Source organism: Phaseolus vulgaris, chromosome 2 (assembly GCF_000499845.2).
Source record: "Phaseolus vulgaris cultivar G19833 chromosome 2, P. vulgaris v2.0, whole genome shotgun sequence".
NCBI classification, from domain to species: domain Eukaryota; kingdom Viridiplantae; phylum Streptophyta; class Magnoliopsida; order Fabales; family Fabaceae; genus Phaseolus; species Phaseolus vulgaris.
Genome location: NC_023758.2, coordinates 8,551,989 through 8,579,762, shown reverse-complemented (window position 1 = coordinate 8,579,762; position 27,774 = coordinate 8,551,989). Strand labels below are relative to the sequence as shown.

At 36.4% G+C, this 27,774-nt stretch overlaps 2 protein-coding genes across 3 annotated transcripts; one reads left to right on the top strand and one right to left on the bottom strand.

Annotated features, from left to right (window-relative positions):
* Positions 1 to 230: 230 nt before the first annotated feature.
* Positions 231 to 5,283, bottom strand: LOC137810583 (protein PTST homolog 2, chloroplastic). Of its 2 annotated transcripts, none has more exons than XM_068611935.1 (8): positions 4,480 to 5,283; positions 3,483 to 3,639; positions 2,942 to 3,134; positions 2,617 to 2,864; positions 1,834 to 1,979; positions 1,599 to 1,746; positions 820 to 888; positions 231 to 726 (listed from the first exon to the last, which is right to left on the bottom strand). In XM_068611935.1, exons 1-8 carry the CDS (start codon positions 4,974 to 4,976, stop codon positions 628 to 630), a joined length of 1,557 nt encoding a protein of 518 aa, XP_068468036.1. In that variant the 5' UTR covers positions 4,977 to 5,283; the 3' UTR covers positions 231 to 627. The 2 variants fall into 2 exon arrangements, with proteins under 2 accessions (XP_068468036.1, XP_068468035.1); XM_068611934.1 differs by having other exon boundaries at positions 2,623 to 2,864; positions 4,480 to 5,248.
* A 5,928-nt stretch (positions 5,284 to 11,211) lies between these two features.
* Positions 11,212 to 11,856, top strand: LOC137809002 (uncharacterized). Its single transcript, XM_068610145.1, has one exon. The coding sequence runs from the start codon at positions 11,212 to 11,214 to the stop codon at positions 11,854 to 11,856; it is 645 nt and encodes a 214-aa protein (XP_068466246.1).
* Positions 11,857 to 27,774: the final 15,918 nt, after the last annotated feature.

Sequence of the window (27,774 nt, the reverse complement as noted above, 5' to 3'; positions counted from 1 at the left end):
AAAAAATAGATGATAGATAAGTTTTCCCGATTTATGGACTTTGCTAAAACTCATTTTTAGTCCCATTTAATAACTTATATTCTCCCAACAGACAGTGAAAAGAATTATTTCGGTTTCTTATTATATATTCGAATTCACTGGGACTTTGGAATGTCAAATATGGTTTCTTCCATCGTCACTGCTCATCAATTGAAGAAGCATAAATAAAGAAAAGAAAAATATCTACTAGATCTCGATCTAAAAGCATTAATTTCTAGAACTGTAAAAATAGGCTACATTGAACCATTTCTCGTCTTTTACAATATCAGAAAGTATGCCAAGAACAACATTCAAAACAGTCAAGGTGGCTATGTAACCTTATTACTAACATTTACTCGTACTGATACGATGAGGCACCTCTCCCACAATTATATGAACATGTTAAAAATGATTGAATGGGATTAGTAGGTATCAATCAAGATATCTACATCTAAAAGTAGTAATTGGACTAAGTAAAAGAATCAATGAACTTCTCACCGAATATTTTGTACAAAAGTGAAAAAAATGGGGGGAAAAATGGTAACTAACCTAAAGCATGTCATCCTCCTGTATTCTACAAATATTATCTCATGCTAACCTTCTCTTGCATCAATCACTAACGATAAGAATATTATTCTCATAGCCATCGCTGGTAACAGTAGGACGCAAAGGATCAATTTTCCATTCTCCATCAACAATGAACTTAATCTGCAACAGAAAAGCAAGTAATTAAAATGTGCCAGTACGTTATTGGGCACAACATCAATAGGTTAAGTCATTAGCAGATAATATACAACAAACCTCATATCTTCCAGGATACAGCTGCAAGCTCACAGAAAATATACCACTGCTTAACCTCTCCATCTTTCTCTGCAATATAATTACTATCTATTAATATTTTTTGCATTTAAGTCAATTGCGGTCAAAAAAGTAATCTGAAAAGCACCAGGACACTATATATACACAAAAATATAGTTATGCTTGAGTATGCATTCGATCATTCGGAATCAGAATTGATTTTGCAAATACATTGACAATAAAGAAAGCAATTTAATTTTTAATTTTATCAATCAAACACACACAATTGCCCTAGGAAAGCAAATAGTGGTTTATGAATCCATAACCCATGTTAAATGCGCAAATCCTTAAGTGATTTATCCTTGAACAAGGTCGTCTGTGAACCCTGATCAACTAGACAAGCACAAAATTGAATGACACTTATGGATAGTTCTATAAAACCTATTTACCCCAATGATATCTTGTAATACAGTACGGTTGAGTTATTGGTAAAGCATTTTTATGATATAAAACACTAAAATGCTTTTTTTGTTATATTTCTTAAAAATACGAAAAACATCTTTCAAAAAAATGTACAAGCATGCAGGCTGTAATATCTACAAGACAGTATAAGGCATTTTAACTACCTGAATTGGTACAATTTTTAAAAAAACATTGCCGAAATAGACAAATTATATGGGTAAATTATTTTAAATGTGCCCATTAATTTAATTTTTTTTTTCTAAAATTGCACCAATTCCGTTAAAAAACCCAAGTATAAGGTTCTTGGAAAGAGATTAGACCTTGTTGGACCAACCATCAAATGATCCTGTTAAAAATACTTCTGCAGCGTTGCTTGGCCAAACTACACAAGTAGTCTTCAGCATTTGCAAAGCTTTTTGAGCCTTACCAATCTTCATCTGCTTTTCTTCGACTGCCTTATTTGCGTCCCTGGGAGAAAACGATGTAACATTGTCAAGATGTTATTTATCTATCTATATAGATGATACATTAATTGAATGGTGTCTGAGGGGATACATTATTGCTAATGTCATCTTTCCTTCTAACACTGCCAACTTAGCCTGTATAGAACGCAATTTGTCCTGGGCATTCATGATCTCATTTTCCTGAAATTCCCAAGCATCGGAAAGCTTTGCCAGATCATCAGAAGAGCTCTTATGAACCTATCAAAGAATATGGAGCATGCAGATCAGGACTAGTTTAGGATCACAAGGAGAGGCCTTCGAAATAACATTTGAGAGTAAATTAGAGCAGTGTCAGCAAGTTTAAGACATTGAACAGTTATTGAGAGATTTAATTGGTGTAGTATGGGAGTAGCTATCACAAAGAAACTAAAAGAACTCCTTGCTAACAGCAGTCAAACCACACAACATATATATGTCTCTTAAGTCCGTACTAAGAGAAGATATAAAGAGAGATGCCCAAAAAAGAAAAGGTTTCGCATAAAAGAGAAGCGACAATTAAATTTCTTTAATGAAAGATATTGGATAGATTTAATACAAAATTTTAGTATCATTCAAATTCTTGGTGTTTATCATTCAATATATGGTATTATAAAGTTGAAATTTAAAAACACATTGTGTTTTTATCCTTTGTTGAGTATTAACTCCCTTGGCTTGGGTGATTCTCCCAACCCAAAACAGGTTGCGCACAAATATCCACCTCTAGCCTTCCAAAGTAAGTGGCGGCAAATTTTCTTCTTATCTATCATCATATACATCAGCCAGTCCAAACTTACCGCAAAAGCATAAAACATGCTATGAGCTAAGCGAACAAAGATCCAGTATTGGATATACTTACACTAACCATCTGCTTTGAAATTTTATCTGAGCTAGACCTCAACGAGTGAAGTGTAGATGATAGCTCGGATTCCAGATGCTGGATACGGGATTTAATGTCAATGAGATTTGGATTTCCATCAAGAGAATGTAATCCTATTTCATTGTTTGTAAGTTCAGATGAAAACTCCCTTCTGATGAGAATATCAGGTTGTCCTGAAATATCACTCGTGCCTCCTTTCTGAGTTTCAGTGGGAACAATTTCAGCATCTGTTATGTCAAAATTACAAAATTATCAGTTGATCCCCGCTACAATAACAAGACATGATCTGAGAATGTAACAATACCTTCAAAATCTGCATCTGGAAAACCATTTCTCTGAGCAATCCAACTCCTCCACATCTCTGGCTTAAGTGAATTTTTTGAATTTTCAGTACCTAATTGTGATCCATGCTGATCAGGTTTGATCTGAGAACCACTGGGATGACTGCTTGTGAGGCTCAATGAGGATTCTCTCCTATTTGCAGGGTCAGCAGCTATCTATACAACAGAGAAGATACCAAAAGAAATATTTTAAAATTTCAACATTGTGAGGGACATAAAAACTGTAATATTTCAAAAACTGATTCTCTCAGCTTCGGTGCAACACTTCATTCTCATGTTCATCAAACTGTAAAACTATATCTTCATTAGCTTTAACTGATAGGAAGAAGTATATAATATTAGAAACATTGGAAATCTGAATGTTAAATAGAAATTTCCATTATTCAAATGTACCTGAACTTCGAAATATGTAATGTTTTTTTAATACTTTAGCATATGATGTAAATAGTACTGGAAAAACTAACGAACAACCGAGAGCATTTGAAGGGAATAAAAATTACTTACTGCATCCATAGTGGTTCTATGATCCCATTCATCTCTGTCTTCATTATTTTCAGAAGAAATACTATCTAAGTCAAGTCCAAAAGATCTACACCTTTGTTTCTCCAACCGATTCAATATACCGGCAATGCCAGATTCATTTTTTTTAGCTTCAATTTTTCTGTATACCAGAAAGTATCAGTCAGGACACCGCTTGTCACTACATCAAATTCATCTATTTAACAACACGAACAATACAACGGAAAGAAGAAAAAATAGTGTATACTTATAAATTAGCTCATTCTTGCTAAATTAAGCAACAATAGCCAACCATTTTCCTACTAGGTCTGGCCAGCCACACTTGTTAAACCACACTATAATGTTCTATCATAAGTCATATCTCCGGATAAACTACTGTACTCTAAATCTCACATATTCGATTTTCTGTAGCTTTATTGGGTCTACTCACCCTCTAGCAATTGGGCTACCCTTTGTTTGATTTGCTCTCCTCAATTGCCACTGGGGTTTCAACATATTTTCTCCACACATGCTTAAACCACCCAAGACAAAGGCCTTACCTTCTTTCCCATAATAGGTTCCACTGCCACCACAACTTTCTCTCCGGTGTATCCTAATCCTATCTTGTCTAGTATGTCCTCTCATCCAACGCAACATTCTCATTTCTACTATATTTATTTCATTCTCTTGTTGGTTTTGTACGACCTAACATTCAATTCCAAAATACTAAGTGTATTTACCCCTTAAGCTTCACCTAAATTTTTTTTTGTCACGAACAACACCCAAGCACTCCTCCATTTCATCTAACCTGCAAGAATCTTGCTGCCAAATTCAAGCCTCCAAGGCCCATATGCGGCCTTCAAACCTTCCACACACACTTCAAGACAGGTACACTTTACCGCAACAAAATTCCAAACATACACAAACGCGGGAAAGTGGGAAACAGGGTACCAAGAAAAGCAAGAGACAAAAAAGAAATGCATAATCATAACGGAATTCTCACACTGAATCATCTGTTTGGGAAGAAGAGGAATGTGAAGAAACCCCAGAAGCCCTAGTCGCATTACCGTCAATTCCATCGCTACTATTATATTCAAGACCGCCAATTTCACTGGACCCGCCATTCCATTCCCACCCAAACGCAAGCCAACCTCCCTCGTTCACAATAGCGTTAACCAAATCCACCCTCCCTGCAGCAACCAACTCTTCCTTGGTGGGAAACGCTTCGGGCTTATCGGAACTCTGCATAAACTCCAGAATCTCGGATTCGAGAGAGGAAAACTCTCCGTCCCAATCCTTACACCGCCGCAAGAACCCAGTGCAGGACCAACACAAACCCTTGTAGCAGGTCCCCCTCCAAGAAGATTGGAGAACGGAACCGGGTTCGACTTCAAACCGGCGCGCCCGCGCAGTCGAGGCGGGGAAGTGGAGCGGGGCGAGGAGGGACGGGGTCAAGTGAGGCGAGAGGAGCGAAGGGGAGAGTGCGGTGTGGAAGTGCATGGTTGGAGCATTTCGTCGAACAGTTAGTGAGCGATAGAGATTAAAATAGTGGTGCGCGCGAGAGGAGAATGAAAGAACGAAAAAGGGTAGTAAAGTGCGAGTCCGCGAAGGAAGCAAAGAACAATACCTCTAGTGGAAGGAAAAAGAAGAAACTACTTTTTGTTAGTATTGTTGTTATGGTTAGCATCACATTCAGCTATCTATGATATGATGTTATCCACTTTCTAATTACGCACATTGCTCATTGAATGAAGAACCGAGAAAGACACGAGGCGAAAGGGATACTATGTTTGGTGGCATTTTATTTATTTTCACGTTGCACCCACGCCACAAACCCATATCAATACATTTTTTTTAAATAACTTATAAAATTTACATCTTAAAAATTTGAAAATATTTTATTTTTAAAATAAATATATTAGACAAACACATAAAAATATTTATTTATTAAAAGAGACACAAACAAATAGGCTAATATAATAATAGAAAAAGTGCTTATTTGCAATGAAATCTTAATTAAGTAAAGAATATTTGTAAAATGATTTTACTAATTAAAGTAGAATCAATTAAGATTTTCTTATATTTTGAATTACTTCATTAAATTTAAAATTTAATATTGTACCGGTATGTATCAAACGAGTTAGTTATTCAGTCTTGGTGACCAACCGACCGTGTCAAAGCACACTTTAAGACACTTATTAAATAACATCAATGACAGTTATGGAAACTCTTCAAGAGTCATAATCATGTCTCACTTAAGGCGGGTGACATTTACAAAAAATAAGCTAAGCACGGGTTAACCAAAAGATATTGAAGATATTCTCCAAATATAGTTATATAGCAATATACCTACCTCCTTATAAATTAGGATCACGTTATAAAATAATTTAACGACTGATATTTGATATATTCATCCCATCACAACAATGGTCCATGATTAAACACTATAAATAACTCCTTTACATAGGTGTAAGGTACACTTTTATCAGTTTTACAAATATACACTCTTTAAACAGAGTACTTACTTGATCGTCGAAGTACCTTTTTCAGGTCAACACCGACTGAGGCACAACAATCAAAGGAGGAGACTTGAAGGAAGGAACAAGGAGGCAACCGACACGTCAGCAATTGTACAACTAGTTCCAGGTACTATCTAGGCCCACTTTGTTTATACAGGTACAAATATTTTCAAACCTTAAGAGATTACTACGTAATACTTTTTTGTTTTTTTGTTTTCAAAACTTTATTCTTCTATATTTTTTCTCTAATTTTTTCACTTAATCGTTCATCCTTTTTAACATCATATCATATCACGATGTAGTAATGAAGAATAGAATAATATAAATTTAATAAAATTTGTTTTCGGCTCCTTTATAATTTTTTTTATCCATATTTTGGATTGTTTGGTAATTTTGGATGACTTAGTACAAAAGTAAATATAAATTGATACTATAAATGAATTATGATGGTTATAATTGATAAGATTTCATTATGTAACAATTTGTACAAATTTTGAGTTTTTTTTTCACATTATAGCTCGAGTGATGCTCAAGCGTCTAATTGGTTGTTTAAGTGATAAAATTTATTGGTTAAACTATAGCTTAAGAATTGAGTGAGAAACATGTTGAACTAATTCTCTAATCTATATTTTGTCACTTAGGTGACAAGTGAACACTCAAGTGAGAGACACCATAAAAGAAAAAATTTCCTCAAAGAGTTTAGTCACTCAAGTGTTTTGATGACCCTTAAGCAATCATATTTTGAAGCTTAAGTGACATTGGATATTTTAACGAAAAAATGTTCAATCAATTATTTTTTTTCTCAATAGATATATTGTACAAGCATTGGAGAAGCGTTTTTGTAACTTGTGATATTGCTCAAGTGGTGAAGGTGTAGGTCAAACAAGGGAGAGTTAGTAACTTTTTCTCTATTTTGGTGAAGAATATTTTATTGTTCAAGCTATAGCTTAAGAATCGAGTGAGAAACATGTTGAATTAATTCTCTCATCTAGATTTTTGGTCACTCAGGTGACAAGTGAACACTCAAGTGAAAGACACCATAAAAATTTTCTTTCCTAAAAGAGTTTAGTCACTCAGGTGTTTTGATGACCCTTAAGCAATAATATTTTGAAGCATAAGCGACATTGGACATTTTAACAAAAAAATGTCAAATCAATTATTTTTTTCACAATAGATATTATACAAGCATTGGAGGAGCGTTTTTACAACATGTGAGATTGCTCCAGTGGTGAAGGTGTAGGTCAAACAAGGGAGAGTTAGTAACTTTTTCTCTATTTTGGTGAAAAATGTTCCTCAAAGTAAAGTTACAATATACTTCAATGTGTGCTTTTTTCCAATATGAAATAATTGCTATACACACATACCCATGTATAGACACACATATAAGTGTTTAATAATGTGATTGATTGATTCTCAAGCTTGCATCTAGTTATACATGTGTGAATGAATTAGATTGAGTATGTTATGTTTAATTTGGATGAGATAAGTCATACATGGGGATAATATGTTGAATAAGTCTATGTATATAGTATTAAGCACATGAACTTATTGTTGAAAGGAGATAATTTTGTTTTAATATTCTTGAAAACCACATAGATTAAAACATTAGGTGGTGAGAAATTGATAGAAGTACTTGTACCACTTTTATAATTATTTTAAATGAACTTACAATGACTTATGAAGTTGAGATTTATAGACCAAAATAGTTTAAATGATTCACGTGTTAGTTTCAAATAAGACATACTTAATATAAATCTCTTAAAAAACATAGTCTAGATATTATTATGATATATTAGAGTAGAGATTTATACACAAACAATGTTTTGAAATTGATTAGATACACTTGGATTAATTTGTTTGAACAAGTTGAGTTTATGAATTATATATTTATTAGATATATTATAATCTCTTGTTGAGTTCTTGTAGTTGTATGTTTCTTTTTTGTTGCAATGGTATTTAATAATACATAAATAAATAATATTATAGATTTATGTCACTCTAAACTTAAAAGACTTTATTATATTTTTTACCCTTAAATTTCTTTTAAAACAATGATGATTTAAATTTTTTTTAGTGAAATATGTATGTAACTAAACTTTGTAAATGCATGCATATAATACTTTGATTTATAGTTAGTTTTTGGGGAGTTATATATTACCCTATAAAATATTCTACCATCTTATTACTTTATAAATAAAATATTTAATGAAATAAAAAAATCATTATTTTTTTTATCATGTAAGAAAATAGATTAACAAGTTGATGCAAGATTATTTAAAATTATTCTTTATTCAATTCCTTAACAAGTGTCCTTTTGGTCCTTTTGGTGTGAGTAGAGTAAATGTTACAAAAATTACTTGATTCTAACTCATTATCAAAGATTGTACTTTAAAGGCTCACTTTGAGAACTTATGCTTTCATCTTTTCTATAGTTTGTTAAGATCTTTGTGAGATTTAAGGAAAGTGATCAATAGACATTCATTAACAAATTTATATCCATGGACATTCATATTACTATCTTTACCTTGTTTATCACACGGATTAAAAAAGCTAGTATATCTAAAAAAAGACTTCAGAGAAAAAAAAAGGAATAAAAATTTGTAGTAAGACAAATATATATTAAAAAAAAAAGGTTATTAGTTTCAATCTTTGGAGATAAGGTGTAGAAAAGAGATTGATGGGTACCTAAGTAGTGAGGAAAATAATAAAAGGAGGAGAACAAAAATGTTAGATAGGTCCATATGACACTTGGAGGTGGCACCCAGTCAAGATCTATTGACACGACTAAAATCATTACACCTAAACAAATGATTAACAAGATTAATCAATGCTCAAGTATTAGGTAATACATTCTTAATCACAATCCAAATCCCTAATCTAGGCACAGATTTTAAGAATCAGGTACGTCATCATTCAGTACTAATAGCTCCGAGTGTTAAACACCAAAGTCTTACTTGAGCGCAGTGTCTTTTACAAGTACCATCTGAGATCGGAGTTCATGGAGACGAGGAGTAAAGAAGCAAGAGGAGTACGAGGAGATCACTCGAGTAGAAAGGGGGGAAGGTAGACCGATTGATGAGAAGGAAGGTAATCGTTCTCTTGGTTCCAACCCCGTTCGAGAACAGTTGGCACCCTGCGGTACCCTAGACATACCTCGAAGACACCCATTCACTGACTATATGATGGGAGCCCAGCTACTGCTTATGTGGAAGGGCTTGAACATAGACCGCTATGACGGGACGACCGATCCTAACGAACACATGGATGTATACACTACGCACATGAGTTTATACACCTCAGATAATGCAGTCATGTGCCGAGTGTTCCCAACCTCACTGAAGAGAGGAGCCTTAAGTTGGTTTACGAGGCTTCCCCCAAACTGCATCGACTGCTTGGAGACCTTGGTGTTCAAGTTTGGGACATAGTTTGCCACAAGTCGACCGCATCACCTATCTTCCATAGCCCTTGTCAACATTCGCCAAGGGAAAGGGCACTCACTCAGGTTGTTCATGGAGAGATTTCAGCAAGGTGACATTGAACACCTAGAGTCTGAGTCCGGACGTTTCCATGCACCACATGGTCACGACTCTTTGACCAGGACTATTTGCGGACAGTCTATGCAAGAAGTCGACTACAAATTAAGACGAGCTCAGGCAAATAGCAGCTAAGTACATGTAGCTCAAAGAGCTGAGGGAATACAGAAGTCAGCCAAGAGTCGTATGACAACCAAGTTGCAGCTTCTCGGGTGAAAGGGTAGGTACCCGAGGCTATATTGATATCTACACCATGTTTGGCGAAGAGAAGATGAGCAAAACCATGAAGATCCAATATTTGGTGATAGATGCTAACACCTCCTACAACATCCTACTAGAATGAGTGTCTATCAATAGATTGGGGGCGATCGTGTCTACCTCCCATCTAGCCATGAAATTTCCTTCGGTTTCGAGAGACATTCTCACAGTGCACGTGGACCAGAAGTTTGCACGAGAATCTTATGCAGCAAGTCTGAAAGTGGAACCTCTATGGCAAGACACTGACCAAGCAGGTAGAGATCGTTCCTGTTGAACATGGGAGCTTTGATGTTTCACATCCACATGAAGCTTGAAGTTGTGCTGCTTTTTGGTTTGAGTTTAGATTAGATTGTTTAGAATCTTTGTTAAGATCAGTTCTTATTCCTACACAAAGCTTGATCAAACAGTTTTAAAAGAAACAAAGTGTTTTTCCAAGCAAAGGGAATATAACTGGTTGAATCATCAAGATAATCGGTTGTTTGTCACTTAGCTGACTTGAGGTTTTTGAAACTTCTTTTTGAATTAGTTATGCAACTGTTTGACTCATTCAACTGGTTAAATCGTGGTTTCAACCGGTTAAATGTGTATTTTCATAACATTTTTTTGAAAACTTGTTTTAACTGATTCACTGATTAAAACTGCCTTGAACGACTGCATTTCAAGTGCTATAAATATAGCCTCTCTTTCAAAGCAAAATACACATTCAAATACAACAAGTATTGATACAGATTTGAGATCAAAGAAAGAGATTTGTTTTAGGAGTTTTTCAAAGTGCAAGATTGTTGTTCAAGCTTTGTTGTGGTAACAAGTTCTGATCATAGGAGTTTCATGTATTGTACAAATTCAGGTGTTTTCTATCCTTGTCTAGATACTTGTAGTAGTACTTCTTTAAACTGTTGTGTGTGTTTGAAATCCTGTAAAGAAAGAGGTTGTTCTGTCTTGAGGTGTTTGATATTTCAAAGAGGGTGAGTGAATCTTCTGGGTTGCAAGGTTACCTCTTTGTGTGTGTGTTGTAATCTGGTTTTGATTACTAGTGGAACTCAGAGGTTGTTCTGAGAACTAGATGTAGCTCATGTGAGAGTGAACCAGTATAAACCTAATATGTAAATCTCTCCTTCTCTCAAACTCTCCATAACTGTTTGATAATTTCATTTTTGCTGCTGGTATAAACAACCGATTAAAACGAAGGTTTAACTGGTTAAAATTCTGATAATTGTTTCTGTTGGATTGTTTGATTGCTTTCCTTAAGTGTTTATCTAGTTTGTTTGATAAAGATTCATTCTAAATCAAGTATTTGCGAAAATATTTCATAAAACAATTCACCCCCTCTTATTTAAACCATCAATTCTAACAATTGGTATCAGAGCTAGGTTCTTGAAAAATACTCAAATTCTTGTTTCTGTTTTTTTGAAGAAGAAAAAATCGATGGCTGACAAAATGCCTTTTGGGGAAGGTGCTTCCATAAACAGGCCACGACTGTTTTGTGGGGTTAATTACCAGTTTTGGAAGGTGAGAATGAAAATCTTTATGCACTCAACTGATAAGGGTATTTGGGAAACGATTGAAAATGGTCCATTTATACGTCAAGTCAAAAGAGATGAGGTTTTAATTGATAAACCTTCATCTGAGTGGACTGAGGTTGAAAGTAAAAAAGCCAAGTTTGATTGGATTTCCAAAAATATAATAACCTCTGCTTTGAGCTATGATGAATTTTTCAGGGTTTCACAGTGTAGCTCTGCAAAGGAAATGTGGGACATCCCAGAGGTCACACATGAAGGAACAAATGATGTCAAGCGAGCTAGGAAGCATGCTCTGATTCAAGAGTATGAACTCTTCATAATGCAGAAGGGAGAAACCATCTATGATGTGCATAAAAGGTTTTCTCACATTGTAAATCATTTGATGAGTCTTGGTAAGACGTTTGATAAGGAGGAGCTGAACATCAAGATACTGAAGTGTCTTGATAGATCATGGCAGCCAAAGGTCATTGCCATCTCAGAATCCAAAGATTTAACATTTATGACTGTTGCCGCATTGTTTGGTAAATTAGGGAACATGAGCTTGAAATAAATAGGCTTATTGTCCAAGAAAGTGAGGACAATCACAACAAGCGCATAACACTCAAAGCTTGTAATCACAAACAACAACCAGACTCTAGTGGGAGTGATGAAGACACCATGAGTCTTCTATCAAGGAAATTCAGCAAGTTCTTGAAGAAAAGACAAGCTTCAAAGAGGTATGGTTCTAAAAAACCTAGTGAATTTAATACTAACAAGTACACTTGCTATGGCTGTGGAGAACAGGGTCATATCAAGGTTGAATGCCCCAATAATGAAGTCAAAGAAAGGCAGACTTTAAGAAAGAGAAAAAGGTAAAAGCCAAGAAGGCCTATGTAGCATGGGATGACAATGAAGTCTCATCCTCAAGCTCTTCAGATGATGAAGAAGCAAATCTATGCCTTAAAGCTTCAGTAACAAGTAGCATGAGTTTTTCATCCTCAAGTAAAGGTAACAATTATTATCAATTGCTTTATGCTTTTAATGAAACTCATGAAGTGGCTAACCGATTGACACTTTTTCTCAACCGGTTGAAAGGTCTAAATAACTGGTTGGAAAACAGAGTCAAGTCTTTAGAGGAAGAGCTTAGCAAAACAAAAGAAGATTTTGAAAACCTTGATTTAGTTTACAAAAACTCTTCTTGCAATTGTGAATCAAAAGTTTGTGAAAATTGTGAAAATCTTGAAAGAAAGATTCACTATCTTTTGAAAACCTTGGACAAAATTACAACTGGAAAATCCAATTTTGAAGATGTTCTTGCATCTCAAAAATGTGTTTTTGGAAAAGCTGGTTTAGGGTTCTATCCTCAAAGCAAAGAAAATAAGATTTCAAAACCTTTTACATTTCAAGTGCTATAAATATAGCCTCTCTTTCAAAGCAAAATACACATTCAAATACAACAAGTATTGATACATATTTGAGATCAAAGAAAGAGATTTGTTTTTGAAAGGAGTTTTTCAAAGTTCAAGATTGTTGTTCAAGCTTTACTGTGGTAACAAGTTCTGATCATAGGACTTTCCTGTATTGTGCAAATTCAAGTGTTTTCTATCCTTGTCTAGATACTTGTAATAGTAATTCTTTAAAATGTTGTGTTTGTTTAAAATTTTGTAAAGACAGAGGTTGTTTTGTCTTGAGGTGTTTGATATTTCAAAGAGGGTGAGTGAATCTTCTGGGTTGCAAGGTTACCTCTTTGTGTGTGTGTTGTAATCTGCTTTTGATTACTAGTGGAACTCAGAGGTTGTTCTAAGAACTAGATGTAGCTCATGTGAGAGTGAACCAGGATAAACCTATTGTGTAAATCTCTCCTTCTCTCAAACTCTCCATAACTGTTTGATAATTTCATTTCTGCTGCAGGTATAAACAACCGATTAAAACGAAGGTTTAACTGGTTAAAATTCTGATAACTGTTTCTGTTGGATTGTTTGATTGCTTTCCTTAAGTGCTTATCTAGTTTGTTTGATAAAGATTAATTCTAAATCAAGTCTTTGCGAAAATCTTTCATAAAACAATTCAACCCCCCTCTTGTTTAAGCCATCAATTCTAACAGTTCCCCCGGGCAAAATCTCTCTCATGGGTGGAAATCCTTTCGCAAAGAGGCTAAGCCAGACGTAGAAAGCATACAGTTGTTCTGGTGGGTGTAGACCCCTGGACAACCAAGTCGAGGCTCAAAGCCAAGGAGGATCTAAGTTGAGTACCTCTAATCGACGAATATCACACCACTAGCACAGGAACATCATTAGCGACTGCCGAGGCCGAGATGGTCCACCAGGCATTAAAGAAGAATGTAGACCTTTTTGCCTGGAAGACATCCAATATGTTGGGAGTAAGCTCAAATATCATAAGCCACAAGCTCTCAGTTTACAAAGAGGCTCGACCGATAGCTCAGAAGAAGCATAAGCTTGGAGAAGATAAGAGGTTGGCAGCAAAGGAAGAGGTTGAGAAGCTTCTATCGGTTGGTTTCATAAGAGAAACTCACTGTACTACTTGGTTAGACAACTTAGTTATGGTGAGAAAGGCCAATGGCAAGTGGAGGATGTGTTTCGACTACACCAACCTCAACAAGGCATGGCCAAAAGACTCATACCCTCTCCCCAGCATCGACCGACTAGTAGACGATGCAATCGGTAACAAAATCCTCAGCTTCCTATATGCATACTCTAGCTATAACCAGATAAGTATGGACCCAAGGGATAAGGAAAAAAATATCCTTTATGACGGATGGAGAAACTTACTACTACGAGGTCATATCGTTCGTTCTGAAAAATGTCGGGTCAACCTACCACAGGCTGATGGAAAATTTTTCAAAGGGATGATTGGCTGGAACGTCGAGGTCTACGTGGACAGCATAGTTGTAAAGTCGGACTCGTGCAACCAACACGTTAAAGACTCAGAAGAAGTCTTCAAGGCGCTAAGGAGAACAAACATGAGGCTCAATCCAGAGAAGTGCGCATTCAGCGTTGAGGGGGGTAAATTTTTGGGGTTCATGTTAACCCATCGGGGAATCGAGGCTAACCTGGAAAAATGACGTGCCATAACCGAGATGAGAAGCCTTCAAATTGTGAAGGAAGTGCAACAAATCATTGGTCGTGTCTCGGCTCTTTTGAGATTCATCCCTCGGCTAGCCGAACAAACTTGACGATGGTACAACTCCTTCAGAAAGTAGCCAAGTAGCTAAAAACGTTCTTGTCTTCATCAGCGTTAATTCAAAAATCGAGACCCAATCAACCCATAATCATCTATCAGTCGGTCTTGGAAGAAGAAATAAGCACTATCTTGGTGGAAGAGGTGGACAAGAAGGAACGTCCGATATACTTCGTTAGCAGAACGCTCCATGAAGCCGAGACGAGATACCAAAGGATAGAAAATGGTTACGTTCGCCCTGGTTGATGAGGACCTAGGAGAGAGTGGGCCTTCTGATCAAGCCCAGCCTCCTTGGAGAATGACTATGAATATGTCTCAAAACACAGGGCTAGGTTAGGATTCTCCAGCCACTACCTCAACACCTAGCTTTCCCTAGAGGATCACGGGGAGTAAAACACAGGTCTTGGGTGCTGAGCATATGTTGGTGTCATTATTTTTAATTTCAGTAGAATTGGGTGCCTTTAGCATAATAGGGGGTGTAGTTATCATTTTAGATTGTTTTTCACCTAGTTTCTTGAAGAATTGGCCTAAGGTGCGATTTTGACTTAGTCAAACCCTAAAGGCAACCCCCCTCACACATTTACCTTCCTACCCTTGCTTCTTGTTTTCCAAGGCACCCTCTCCTATAAATAGGGTGTCTGATTCCTTGTATTTGGACATGTTAATTTTGAATAGAAAATTTACTCTGTTCAAATTGTGTGAGGTGTTTGTGAGGTTTGAATCCTCTTGGCTAGGTCTTATCTTAAGTAGTGTGAGACTCTCAAGTGGCGGTCCTTCACTCATTTTGGTGGCTACCACACCCCAAATGGCGTGAACCATTCTCCCCACCACTCTATAAGCTTCTCTTCTTCCACTCTTTTCAATTCATTTCCATTTCCACCTTTCATATATCTTTTTGTCTTGAATTCTTGCTCTTGGATTTTCTTTTGTTATATTCTTATGGTTCATCATTTGGTTCGGCCATGACCACCATTGATGTTTACCTTATTGCCATTTCCATTCCACATTGCATTCCATTTATCACTTTATATTGATTTTTTCATCTTTGCCTTTATGAAGTGAACATTCACACTTACTTAACCATTTGGTTAAGTTCGTGTCTAGTGGGAATCTTCACCATAAATTGCTAAAATCTCAACTCTAAGTAAAAGTGTCACCATAAAATGGAACCATCTAAAAATCAACTAACATCATGTGGTTATCAGAGCTTAGGTTCTTGAGCTTATTTTTTTTAGTTGATTTGGCACTTTACTTTTCTTACACCTTTAAATTCTTGTCTTTACATTCAAGCACATTTAATTTCAGCCTTTACTTTCTTGCTTTTCAATTCGGCATTTATCTTGTCATTAGCTTTGTTTTCACTTTTGGATGATAAATTGTGTCTTCTATTGTTCTTGCCTTTTTTGCTTTGAGTCATATGTTCTTTAGTGTTTCTAGGATTCCTTATATTTTGCTTCTTCTTACTTTGCTTTTAATTGTGAAAGTTTAAAATTAATTAGAAACTTGTTTTAGTAGAAGTAGATTTAAGTTCCAAACAAAAGATTTCAAGTGATCAATTAAGTTGAATCCCAAACTTTTTGTGAAAATTGGAGGTCTATGAAAATATACACGATCTCATTTCCATAATCCAAAAAAGAAAGTATAAAAAAAAAGTAAGAGAAGTGGTGCAAGTTTTTTTGGTTCTAATCTCTTCAAATAACAACATTTCAAAATAGTGGGTTCATTTTGATTGGCAAATTAATTTTAACATTGTGGAATTTTTATCCTTTTGCTTTAACAATTTCTAAAGAAAGGAAAATTTCATTGTTAAAAGTTTTAGTAAGTATCTTAGAGTTTTTTTGTGTGCCTTTTCTTGATTGTCTTTCTTTAAAAGTTTTGTCATACATATTTTCTCAAACTTGGTTTAGCTTTCTTGTTTTGAGTTTTTCTTGTTTGTCTTTTAAAATTTCCTTAAGTTTTGTTGTGGTCCTATTGAGATGTTCAACACCGAGATAGACCTTGTTGAGAGGAAAATTTCTTTTTGAGTCTTTTGTGTCTTCTCCTCTTTGTTTTACACGAGAGTGACGCAAGATTGAGGAAGAGTGATCTAACTTTTCTTTCACTAATTGTTTGTTCATTCTTTGTATTTGATGGCTCTTCCTTCTTTAGAGGGATCATGAAAACCTCAATCTCCCCAAAAGGCTTTCCTTATGGGTGAGTTGACGGCGGCAAAAAGGTCCCTAGCCCAAAAGGAGGACGAAATGAGGCAATTGGAGGAGAGACTCCAAAGACTTGAAACCGCACAAGTAAGACAACCAAGGAGGTGGGAGCATAGGAGAGATTCAAGGAGCTATAATCAATACGACAACCATGAGGTAGATGAAGATTGGAGAATGAATCAATTTGATGAAAGGCGCCAACATCAACACCGTCCTTCTAAAATTTCTTTTCCCAATGTAAAATTGCCTAGATTTAGTGGGGAAAGTGACCCTAACATTTACTTAGGATGAGAAGCTAAGGTAGATCAAATCTTTGATGTACATGAGGTCCAAGAGGACTAAAAGATAAAATTAGCCTCCTTAGAATTTTTAGACTATGTCATGCAGTGGTGGCATAAGACTATAATGGACATTAGGCTAAACAAGAGGTCAGTCGTGGTCTCTTGGTATGATTTGAAAGAATGCATGCACGCGAGGTTTGTTCCTCCCTATTATAGGAAGGAACTCTTGTTGAAGCTCCAACGGCTTCAACAAGGATCTAGTAGTGTAGATGAGTACTTTAAAGAGCTTGAAACAATTTTAACTAAAATTGACATGCATGAATGTGAGGAGTAAAAAATTGCTAGATTTGTAAGTGGATTGAGAATGGAAATCCAAGATGTGGTAGAACTTTATGAATATTCATCATTGGAAAAATTGGTTCACCTTGCCATCAAGGTTGAATCTCAACTTTCAAAGAAAACTCATTTCAAAAACTCTGATAATGATGGCTACTACCAATCATCTTGGAAAAACAAAAACAAATCTTCTTCAAAAACTTTTCCCTCAAATTTTGTGAAATAATCCACTTACAATCCTAGACATGTTAAACCCTCCACTTTTACACCTAAGTCACATACCAAAACCTCAAGTAAAAAGTGTTTTAAATGTTTAGGTTTTGGGCATATTGCATCTAATTGTCCTTCTAAAAGAAATATGATGGTTAAATGGGGGTATGTCATGAGTGATCATAGCTCACAAAGGTTTAGGTCCCCTACCTCTTCTAGATCCCCAACTGAGGAAGAAAGTGAAATTCCATGTGAAGGAGACTTATTAGTAGTGAGGCGCATGCTAGGGCAAGTGTTAAAGCCTTTTGATGAAAATCAAAGGGAAAACATTTTCCACACTAGGTGCCTGATTAATGATAAGTTGTGTTCCTTAATTGTGGATGGGGGAAGTTGTGCAAATGTGGCAAGGAAAAGAGTGTTAGAAAAACTTGGGTTACCTACCATCTCTCATTCAATGCCCTATAAATTTCAATGGTTAAGTGAAAAAGGGGAAATAATAGTAAACAAACAAGTCCTCGTAGCCTTTTCTATTGGTAAATACAAGGACAAGGTCTTGTGTGATGTTGTCCTTTTGAAAGCTACATATATTCTCTTGGGTAGGCCATGACAATATGATAGGAAAACCCTACATGATGGCCTTGCCAACAAAATATCTTTCACCTTCCATGGGCATAAAATCACATTAAAATCTCTCTCACCAAAAGAAGTCCATGAGGACCGACTTAAAATGAAAGAAAAGAGAGAAAAAGAAAAAGAAAAAGAAAAAAAGAGTTCTAAGAGAAGCCTTCTCATCTCATCACAAGAGGTTAAAAAGGTAATGCTTTCACAAAAAGTCTATTTTCATAGTTTTTCCAAAGAAAACCCTTAGGAGTGAGTCAGCGGTAGATAGTCCTAAGTGCTTGGAAAATTTGGTAAAAGAGTTTGAAGATGTGTTTCAAGATCCCCCTAAAGGACTACCTCCTCTAAGCAAAATTGAACACCAAATCGACTTCATACCCGGGGCTTCTTTACCAAATAGGTTAGCATATAGGACCAATCCAACAGAGGCCAAGGAAATTCAACAACAAGTGGATAATTTAATAGCTAAGGGGTGGGTGCAAGATAGCATGAGTCCTTGTGTTATGCCTGTGATTCTTGTCCTTAAAAAGGATGGGAGTTGGAGGATGTGTACGGATTGTCGAGCTATAAATAACATCACCATTAAGTATAAACATCCCATTCCTAGATTAGATGACTTGTTGGATGAGTTACATGGATCTCAAATATTTACCAAAATTGATCTTAAGAGTGGTTATAACCAAATCCGGATTAAACCAGGACATGAATGGAAAATCGCCTTTAAGACCAATTTTGGTTTATATGAGTGGTTAGTCATGCCCTTTGGCTTAACCAATTTCCAAGCACCTTCATTTGACTTATGCACCATGTCCCAAGGCCTTTCATTGGCAAGTTTGTAGTGGTTTATTTTGATGACATTCTAATCTATAAATTGTCTTTAGAGGACCATAAGAAGCATGTTAGGCAAGTGTTGGAAACCCTTAGGAAGGAAAAGTTGTTTGCTAATCCAAAAAAAAATGTGTGTTTGCAATAGATCACATATACTTCCTAAGGTTTGTTGTGAGTTCTAAAGGGGTGCATGCACTACAAGAAATTGTCAATTTACATATCGATTATTACATACGGATCCAAATTCGTATGTAAAGTGAGCATTACATATGATTATTTACATACGGATTTAATTCAGTATGTAAATAGACAATACATACAAATTTTTTCGTATGTAAGAACAAAAGTGATTACATACGGATTTTTCCGAATATAAGAATAAAAGTGATTACATACGGACTTTTTCGTATGTAAGCCAAAAGTGATTACATACGGATATTTACATAGAGATTTAATTCAATATGTAAACAGACGTTACATACGGATTTTTCCGTGTGTAAGCCTAAAGTGACTAATAAGGATTTAATCAGTATGTAATTTTGGCGTCATGAAGAAGGAATAATTACATACAAATTATATCCGTATATAAAGTATTACATACATAATATTTTTAATAATTGTAACAATACTAATATTAATATTTTTATTAATATTAATAATAACAATATTAATATTAATATTATAAATATTAATAATAATAAGTATAATAAAAATCATAATATGACAAAAGAACTTATCTGGTGTAGTGGTTAAAGGTTCTTTGGTCACTAATGGGACTTGACTTCGAGTCCCGCCCACTGCAGGGATGTATAGCATGTAGGAAGGCTAAGTCTAAGGTGCAATCTCATGGTTTATATACCCCTCTCCCTATCCCGGACATGCCTTGGGTAGACATTTCCATGGATTTTGTTCTAGGTCTTCCTAAGACATCACAGGGTATGGACTCTATCTTTGTGGTGCTTGACCGGTTTTCTAAAATGGTTCACTTTATTCCATGCCACAAAGTAGATGTTTTATTGCAAATCTCTTCTTTAAGGAAGTTGTTAGATTGCATGGACTTCCTAGAAGTATTGTATCTGATAGAGATTCTAAGTTCTTAAGTCACTTCTGAAGGACATTGTGGGGAAAAATTGGAACTAAACTATTGTTTTCTACTAGTCATCCCCAAACTGATGGTCAGACATAAGTGGTTAATAGGACTTTGTGTCAAATGTTGAGGTGCCTTATTTTCGGGAACCCAAGGGTGTGGGAAAACTTGATACCTCATATTGAGTTTGCCTATAATAGGGTAGTTAATTCTACTACTTCCCACACCCCTTTTGAGGTTGTGTATAGGTTCAATCCCCTCACATCCCTTAACCTCCTTCCTATTCCCATACTTGATGAGGTGTTGTGCAAGGATAGTTTTGAAAAAGCTTCCTTTATTAAAGACTTGCACAATGGCTATCAGCCTTAACGTCGACAACTTCAAGAATGTATGGATGAGATACCCTACAGGGAATTAATTAAGCAAAGGAATGGATTATGTTGGTAGAATTTATGGTAAGTGTCCTTCACTAAATATTTTACTCGAACAACTATGATGTTGTGTGTGTAAGAAATAGAAAAGAAACTCTACACAAATTGTGAGTGAGACTTGTGTTCTCTCTACTTTGGTCTTATCTTGTGAGAGTGAGAGTTCTTCAAGTAGCGACCCTCATCACTTATCTTGGAGATCCCACACTCCAAGTAGCGTGTTCATTCATTCCCTTCACCATAAGCTTTCATGTCCTTCATCTCTTTTTCCATTTTTTCATTACGCCATTTATCCTTGTGTTTATGTTCTTTTTTTGCTTCCATTTTCAATTCGGTCTCCTTCATTATATTTGCTTTCTTTCATGTTCTTTCATTTCCGCAAAGTATACTCATCTTCACCTTATCTTGTGATTTTCCTTTTGCCTTTGGAAGTGAACCTTCACACTTACTTAACCACTTGGTTAAGTTCGTGTCCAGTGGGAATCTTTCCTAGGTTTCACGCTATAATTGCTAAAATAAATCATAAACAAAGTGTCACCATTAAATGGACAAATCTAAAATCAACTCACATCACCATGACTCTTTTCCCATGCCCAATTCGGCAACAACAACACGGTACCTATAATGGCCATCAGCCTTAACGTCGACAACATAAAAAATATATGGATGATACCCTATAGGGAACTGATCAAGCAAAGGAATGGATTATGCTAGTATAATTTGCTGTAAGTGTTCTTCACTATATTTTTTACTCGAACAACTATCATGTTGTGAGTGTAAGAAATCCACATGTTCAAAATAAGAAGGGATTCACTTAGTTGATCTCATGAATTTTGTACGACGAGCCATCTTTACAACACATTTTGTTTTGACCTTATCATGTGGTGTGTAAATAGATGTCTTCTCTAGAAAGACAATCTCTTGCAATTTAGTTTTGATGTTAACCTTACCTCCAACGTCTAACACTTTGAAGCGCTTCGCGATCACCTCAAACTCTTTGCCAATTGACAACTCAATTAAACATTGTTGAGTTTGAATATCTTCAAAACTTAATCAAGTCCACATGACATGTACTAATTTAAGTGGTATGTTACCCAATCCAAATGAAGCCAATTGACACGCACACGGAACACCATGAGTACATGTATGAGTACATACACCACACCTATTTTTATCAAACCCCACAGATTAAACCCTATCAAGCTCTTCGACAATAAAGTTCAAAGCATACTTAGACACAAAACCTAATAATTTTTTGTATTCTGTAACGTTAAACCGATGTCTGACCACATGCAAACTATTTTGGAATGAAGCTTTGATTGCATTATGTTGTAAAATAATCATCTTGTTGATCAAATCCCAACAGAAACATAAATCCCCCAAGGTATTTTCAAGAATTCTCTTTAGGCTCCAATGTGCCGCCACAACCCTGTTACTTGTTATGTTTCCTAAGTGCATCACCTTATCTTTCCATGCCTTCACAAATTTTTCTTTATATGGACATAACCATGTAACCATCACATAATCAACAAATATAGGTCATGGAGAACAAACAACTTGAAAATCATTGACACGATCTTCAAAGGCATCAACAATATCACAATCCACAACAGACCCCCAAGCTAGCATTACTTGATCTCATGCCTTTCTTGGATGGACCAACATTTTACATTTTGCCTTCAGATTTTTACCAATGTGAAATCGACAGAGCAAATTATAAGCTTCGGGAAACACGATTCTAATTGCATTATTAAGGCAATATCTCTCTATCACATACTACCACCCTAGGGTATGAATCAACTCTAAAAAAACAACAGTTTCAGTCTGTCAAGGCCCACAAAAAGTTATTTTCCTTTTCAACTGCTAGTAAACAAAATGCAATGGAAAAAATCAAACCAGTTGATGTAATCACAACAACCTCAAGTAACAACATCCTATACTTGTTTTTCTGTATGTACTATCCATCAATATGACAATGTTAAACAAGTTCACTAGCTTTACTGAATTTGGGTGTGTCTAAAATATATCTTGCACGACATTCGACACCTCTTCACACCTACACCAATGCACATACATGTCTCGCTCCAGTAACAACATGAACTGTTACATTTATGTTCTATGACCTCATTGTGATCTTCGGTGAACACTCATTGCATTATAAACTTGCTTTATCATTGTCATTTTCTTCTCATTTCTCTATTTCATGGTTAGTAAAATATTTCTTGGCTTCACTGAAGTTTTAGTCATATCCTCAATCATAGTCTTTTCCTCGACACTTAAGCTTCCAACATACAGATGACCCACCAATGTCTCTGCCAAATCATGATTGTGGGAACACAAATTAATTCAACCATCCACCCTTGACCACCTTTGATTGGTTTCCCTTGCAATCTAAAAGGACACTCACGCTTCCTAATTCCCGTTTGACTGATGTCTACATCTTTTTTTATACTTTTTGTATTTACTTCCTCTCTCATAACCTAATAATACATAATTAATCCTTCCTCGTTGCCTCTTCCATGTATCTAACCTTAATATAACAATAACAAACCTATAACTATAGCCAACATTTCTCACTCACTCTAACAGCTCATCTCGATTACGAAATACCTACAATAACATATGCCAAATTTTAAAATCATTCATAACTACAATTCACACACCTAACATTTACCTTACCTCATTTGTAGTAAATGCCTCACTACACTCATGTGCCCTATGTTCATTATCTAACATGTTATAAGTTATTGAATGCTCCAGATCAACATCATCTAATCCATCACACACATTAATCTCCCCTGAAATTCCCATGTATGAGTCTGTTGTATCCATTGGCAATGCTGAAAAAAAAAACATATCAGTAACCTTCCAGATATTAATATTCTTAGGTCTTAAAAAAATCTTTTAAATGTAGAAATCCGGACCACATAAAACCATTCTGGATATTCATATCCATAACTCAAATGCTACTTCCACATAAAGTTATATGGAACTAATTTCATTTTCAAACATGTGCATTCGGAAGCTTAAACTGGAAATCTAATTTACTTACGAATTTGTATATTCAGAGTCACTAACAAAGCATTCCAGACTCATTCATCCATAAGCCAATATCTAGGCTTTTAGATATCGTTATTCGGGAACATCTCAGCTAAAAAAAACGCGAAAACGAAGATGAATGTGTTGTCTTACCTCATAACAATGTGAACCACAACTAAGAGTGAAACGTTCCCTCCACCACCACACCAACACTGCACCAACAACACCTCCTCTGCACCTCAAAAGGACACCAAGTCTCAAGTCTGATCTGAAATCATGGAACAGGGAGGTGTTTGGTAACCTCCATACTACTAAGGGGAGGATTTTACAGGAGTTGGAGGATTTAGATTACAAATATTGTAGTGGGGGCTTAGAGGAAAGCGAAAGGTTCAAAGAATGGAGTTGAGAAGCCATCTAGTAGAGAACGACAGAAAAATTGAATCACTTTTATGTCAAAAGGCTAGTGCAAGTTGGTTTAAGAATGGGGACTCTTGCACTAGGTTCTTCCACTCATCTTTGAGGTGGAGAAGGCTAAGGAACTAAGTGAAGGGCGTTCAGGTAGGAGACCTATGGTGTGAAGAACCAAACACTGTCCAGTCTGAGGCAAAAAAGTTGTTTGAAGCTAGATTCAGAGCCACGAAGGATCTAGGGGTAAGGTTGGATGAGGTTGAAATTTAAGTCTCTAAATTTGATGAATAATGAGAGTCTGGTAGCTGAGTTCAATGAGATTGAAGTAAGGGATGCAATGTGGCAGTGTGAAAGATCTAAGAGTCCTGGACCAGATGGTTTTAACTTCAACTTCATCAGGAAGAGCTGTGATTTTATAAAAGATGAGTTAATGGCATCAATGTCTTTGTTCCATGAGACTGAGTGTATCTCGAAGGGCTGTAACGATTCCTTCATAGCTTTAATCCCTAAGGTAAGGGATCCTACTAAGCTTGAGCAATATAGACCCATCTCATTAGTAGGAGCCTTATATAAAATCATTACAAAGGTTCTAGCCGAAAGATTGAAGAAGGTATTGCCTGCAATTATAGATGCAAGCCAATCAGCATTCCTAAGGGGCAGAGGGATATTAAACAGTGTGCTCATGGCCAATGAAGTGGTGGAGGATCTCAGGAAAAATGGGAGAAGCGATCTTTGCCTTAAGGTGAACTTTGAGAAAGCATACGACTCAGTCAGGTGGGAATTTCTATATTATATGCTACATAGGTTGGGTTTTCATAACTTATGGATTTCGTGGATTAGAGGATGCCTGGAATCCTCCTTTGTGTCTGTGTTAGTTAATGGGAGCCCTACGAAAGAGTTTAAGCCATCTAGAGGGTTGAGGCAGGGAGACCCTCTAGCACTCTTCCTCTTCCTAGTGGTTGCAGAAGGTCTTGCTGGGATAGTAAGACAAGCGTTAAAGGCTAATATGTTGACAAGTCTGAAGATTGGAAGTAAGGAGTTAGAGATGTGTATTCTCCAATTTGCGGATGATACGCTCTTCCTATGTGAAGATTCCCTGAATAATGTGTTAAATTTGAAGGCCATTCTGAGGGGTTTTGAGCTAGCCTCTGGTTTGAAGATTAATTTTCATAATTTAAGGCTAGCAGGTTTTAGTGTACAAAGTAATATTGTAGCATGCTTCACTAAGATTTTGAATTGTACTCAGATCGGGGTATCGTTCAAATATTTGGGCCTGGATGTGGGTGGAAAACCAAGGAAGAAACAATTATGGGAACCTGTTATAACTAAGCTAAAAGCAAGATTCAGTATATGGAAGGGGAGGTTTTTATCTTTGGCGGGAAGAATTTGTCTTATTAATTATGTTATGGCCGCTGTTCCACAGTTTTACTTATCCATGTTTAAAGCACCGGCTTCGGTTTGTAAAAGGATTATAAGCATTCAATCGAGATTCTTGTGGGGATGAGGGAAGGTGAATAAGCCAATTGCGTGGGTTAGTTGGAAAGACGTATGCAGACCAAAAGAGGAAGGAGGTTTGGGATGTAGGGATATATGTATGTTCAATAAAGCCCTCCTAGCCAAATGGAGATGGAGGTGTTTATCTTAAGAGAAAGGAAGGTGGAAGCAACTTTTGGACTCAAAGTATAATCTGGGGTTTGAAAGTGGTCAAATACCTATCAAATTTCAATCCTGGTGGTGGAGAGACCTTTCTAAAATGTGCAAGGAGGGAGGAGGTAAAGGGTGGTTTCAAGTAGAGTTAGGATGGGAATTAGGATGTGGAGATAAAGCAAAATTTTGGGAGGAGGTGTGGTTCGGTAGTGCTGATCTCAAATCCATGTTCCCACGTCTATACTCACTATCCTTGAACAAAGGGCAAAATGTAGGGGAGGTTGGTGAATGGACCAACTCGAAATGGAGGTGGAGGTTGAGGTGGAGACGTAATAGATTTGAGTGGAAGTCTCCTATGGAAGAAGAGTTAATCTCGCTCTTATCCAGGGTCATCCTGAAAAAGAATGTCAAGGACATTCAGGTGTGGGGGAAGGAGCCAGGGCCATTTTTCGTGAATTCTGCATATGAGTGCCTTTCTAATCATGTTAGAGGCCCTCAATCTGAAGTGTATAAACTCTTGTGGAAGGCAAAGGCATTTCCAAATGCAGTTGTGACAGCTTGGAGGGTGTTGATGGGTAAACTTCCAGCAAGAGTGAACTTAAGCAGGAGAGGGGTGTTGCTGGAATCCACGGTGTGTCCATTGTGCCAGCAAGAGGAGAAGTCATGCCAACATCTTTTCTTGGAGTGTAAACACGTTCAACGGGTGTGGTCTATGTGTTTTCAATGGTTAGGTATCTCCTTTGTCCAACATAATGACTTAAAGATGCACTTCCAAAGTTTTCACTTGTTTCAAGCTAGTAACAAGCAAAATCCGATTTGGAAAGGGGTATGGGTAGATGTCATTAGATGCATCTGGGATCAAAGGAACCTAATTATTTTTCAACAAGGGGTAGTAGATGCGGAGGAGGTTTTTCAAAAGGTTCAACTAAAGTCATGGTTGTGGATGAAGCATAAGGTGCAGTCTTTTAATCACTCCTTTGTAGACTGGGTTCTCAATCCAACCATATGTTTTAAAAACTGATAGTAGAATGGAGGTTGCACAGTGTTCAGTATGAGAAGGTTCTGGATATGTCGGGCTTAAAGGAATGATCCACATAACTATCCAAGTTCTATACTTTATGTTTGGGCCCATATGTTAAGGTATTGTTGTCGTGATGGTTAATAAGATGGTGTCTTAAGTATTTCCTGTAGCTGATGTTCTAGAATGGTACTTAGTATAATGAGGTAGGTTCTTGTAGTGTTGGTGTCTTGAGCTTTTTGGGAGGTTTAGTTGCTTATAGCAGCATAGTTGTGGTTGAGATGTTATTAGGGAGTTGCAGGAGTACAACCAATCAGTAGCCTAGTTGGACAACATATAAGAGGTGAAGGTTGTCAGGGGTGTTGGAACGCGTTGGTTGTTATAAACAATATGATGATGTAGCTAAGTCCAACATTCTATGACTATGTGTAATGTGTTCAAATGGTATGTTGTCCTGGAAGCAATAGAAGCAAAATCTGAGTAGCTCTACTGTGTTTTTTCTTTGGCCAATCCTAATGGTCAGGGATCAGTAGGAGTTAAGTTTAGTATCAATGGCTCATTGTACCGGTCTGGAGGTGTGGAGCATGAAAACAGATTGTTGGCACAACATTGCTTACAACAGGGAAGGTAGCAGTTGAAGCAATGCTTATACCAGGGTTAAACACAAAAGGGAACAAAAGGTTTGATGTAGCTGTGTGATGGCAGAATGTTTTATGCAGGGAAACAAATGCTAGTCTGGTGTCAGTCCGTGTTGGATCCTGGAGCTGTCTGGTGTTAATTTGGGGAGTAATGTTGCACAAATGGTTTAGCTGCTTTATGTTTTAAGTTTGTGAATGTCATACTTCCTTTGGAAGGAGGCAATACTTGTTCTAGGCATTATTTGCATGGCCAAGCTTTAGTTTTTTTCTGAAGGAAACTGAGCTCAATCGGCATATATATTTCTCCAACTTTGCAAATATAGAGATGCTGGAACTGTCAAACAATCAGCTGGAGCTTTTTGGTTTGACTCGTGAAGCTTAGCATTTATGTTGGCTTAAGTGCCTAAATGTGTTTTGGTTAAGACTGGATGGAGAAGGCAATGATGGTGCAATATGCTATTTGAATAGAGGAATCATTGCTTTTTGTTTCTTAACGCAACCATTGCTGGTGGTGCATTCGTAGGATCCTGTTTATAGTGGCTTTGGTCACATGCT

Coding starts and splice junctions, on each gene's coding strand:
- LOC137810583 (XM_068611935.1), bottom strand. CDS start 4,976: ATGCACTTCCACACCGCACTCTCCCCTTCGCTCCTCTCGCCTCACTTG. Junction 2,865..2,941: donor TCCAGATGCAGATTTTGAAG/GTATTGTTACAT, acceptor TTGACATAACAG/ATGCTGAAATTGTTCCCACT. Junction 889..1,598: donor TTGATGGTTGGTCCAACAAG/GTCTAATCTCTT, acceptor ATTATATTGCAG/AGAAAGATGGAGAGGTTAAG.
- LOC137809002 (XM_068610145.1), top strand. CDS start 11,212: ATGGCTGACAAAATGCCTTTTGGGGAAGGTGCTTCCATAAACAGGCCA.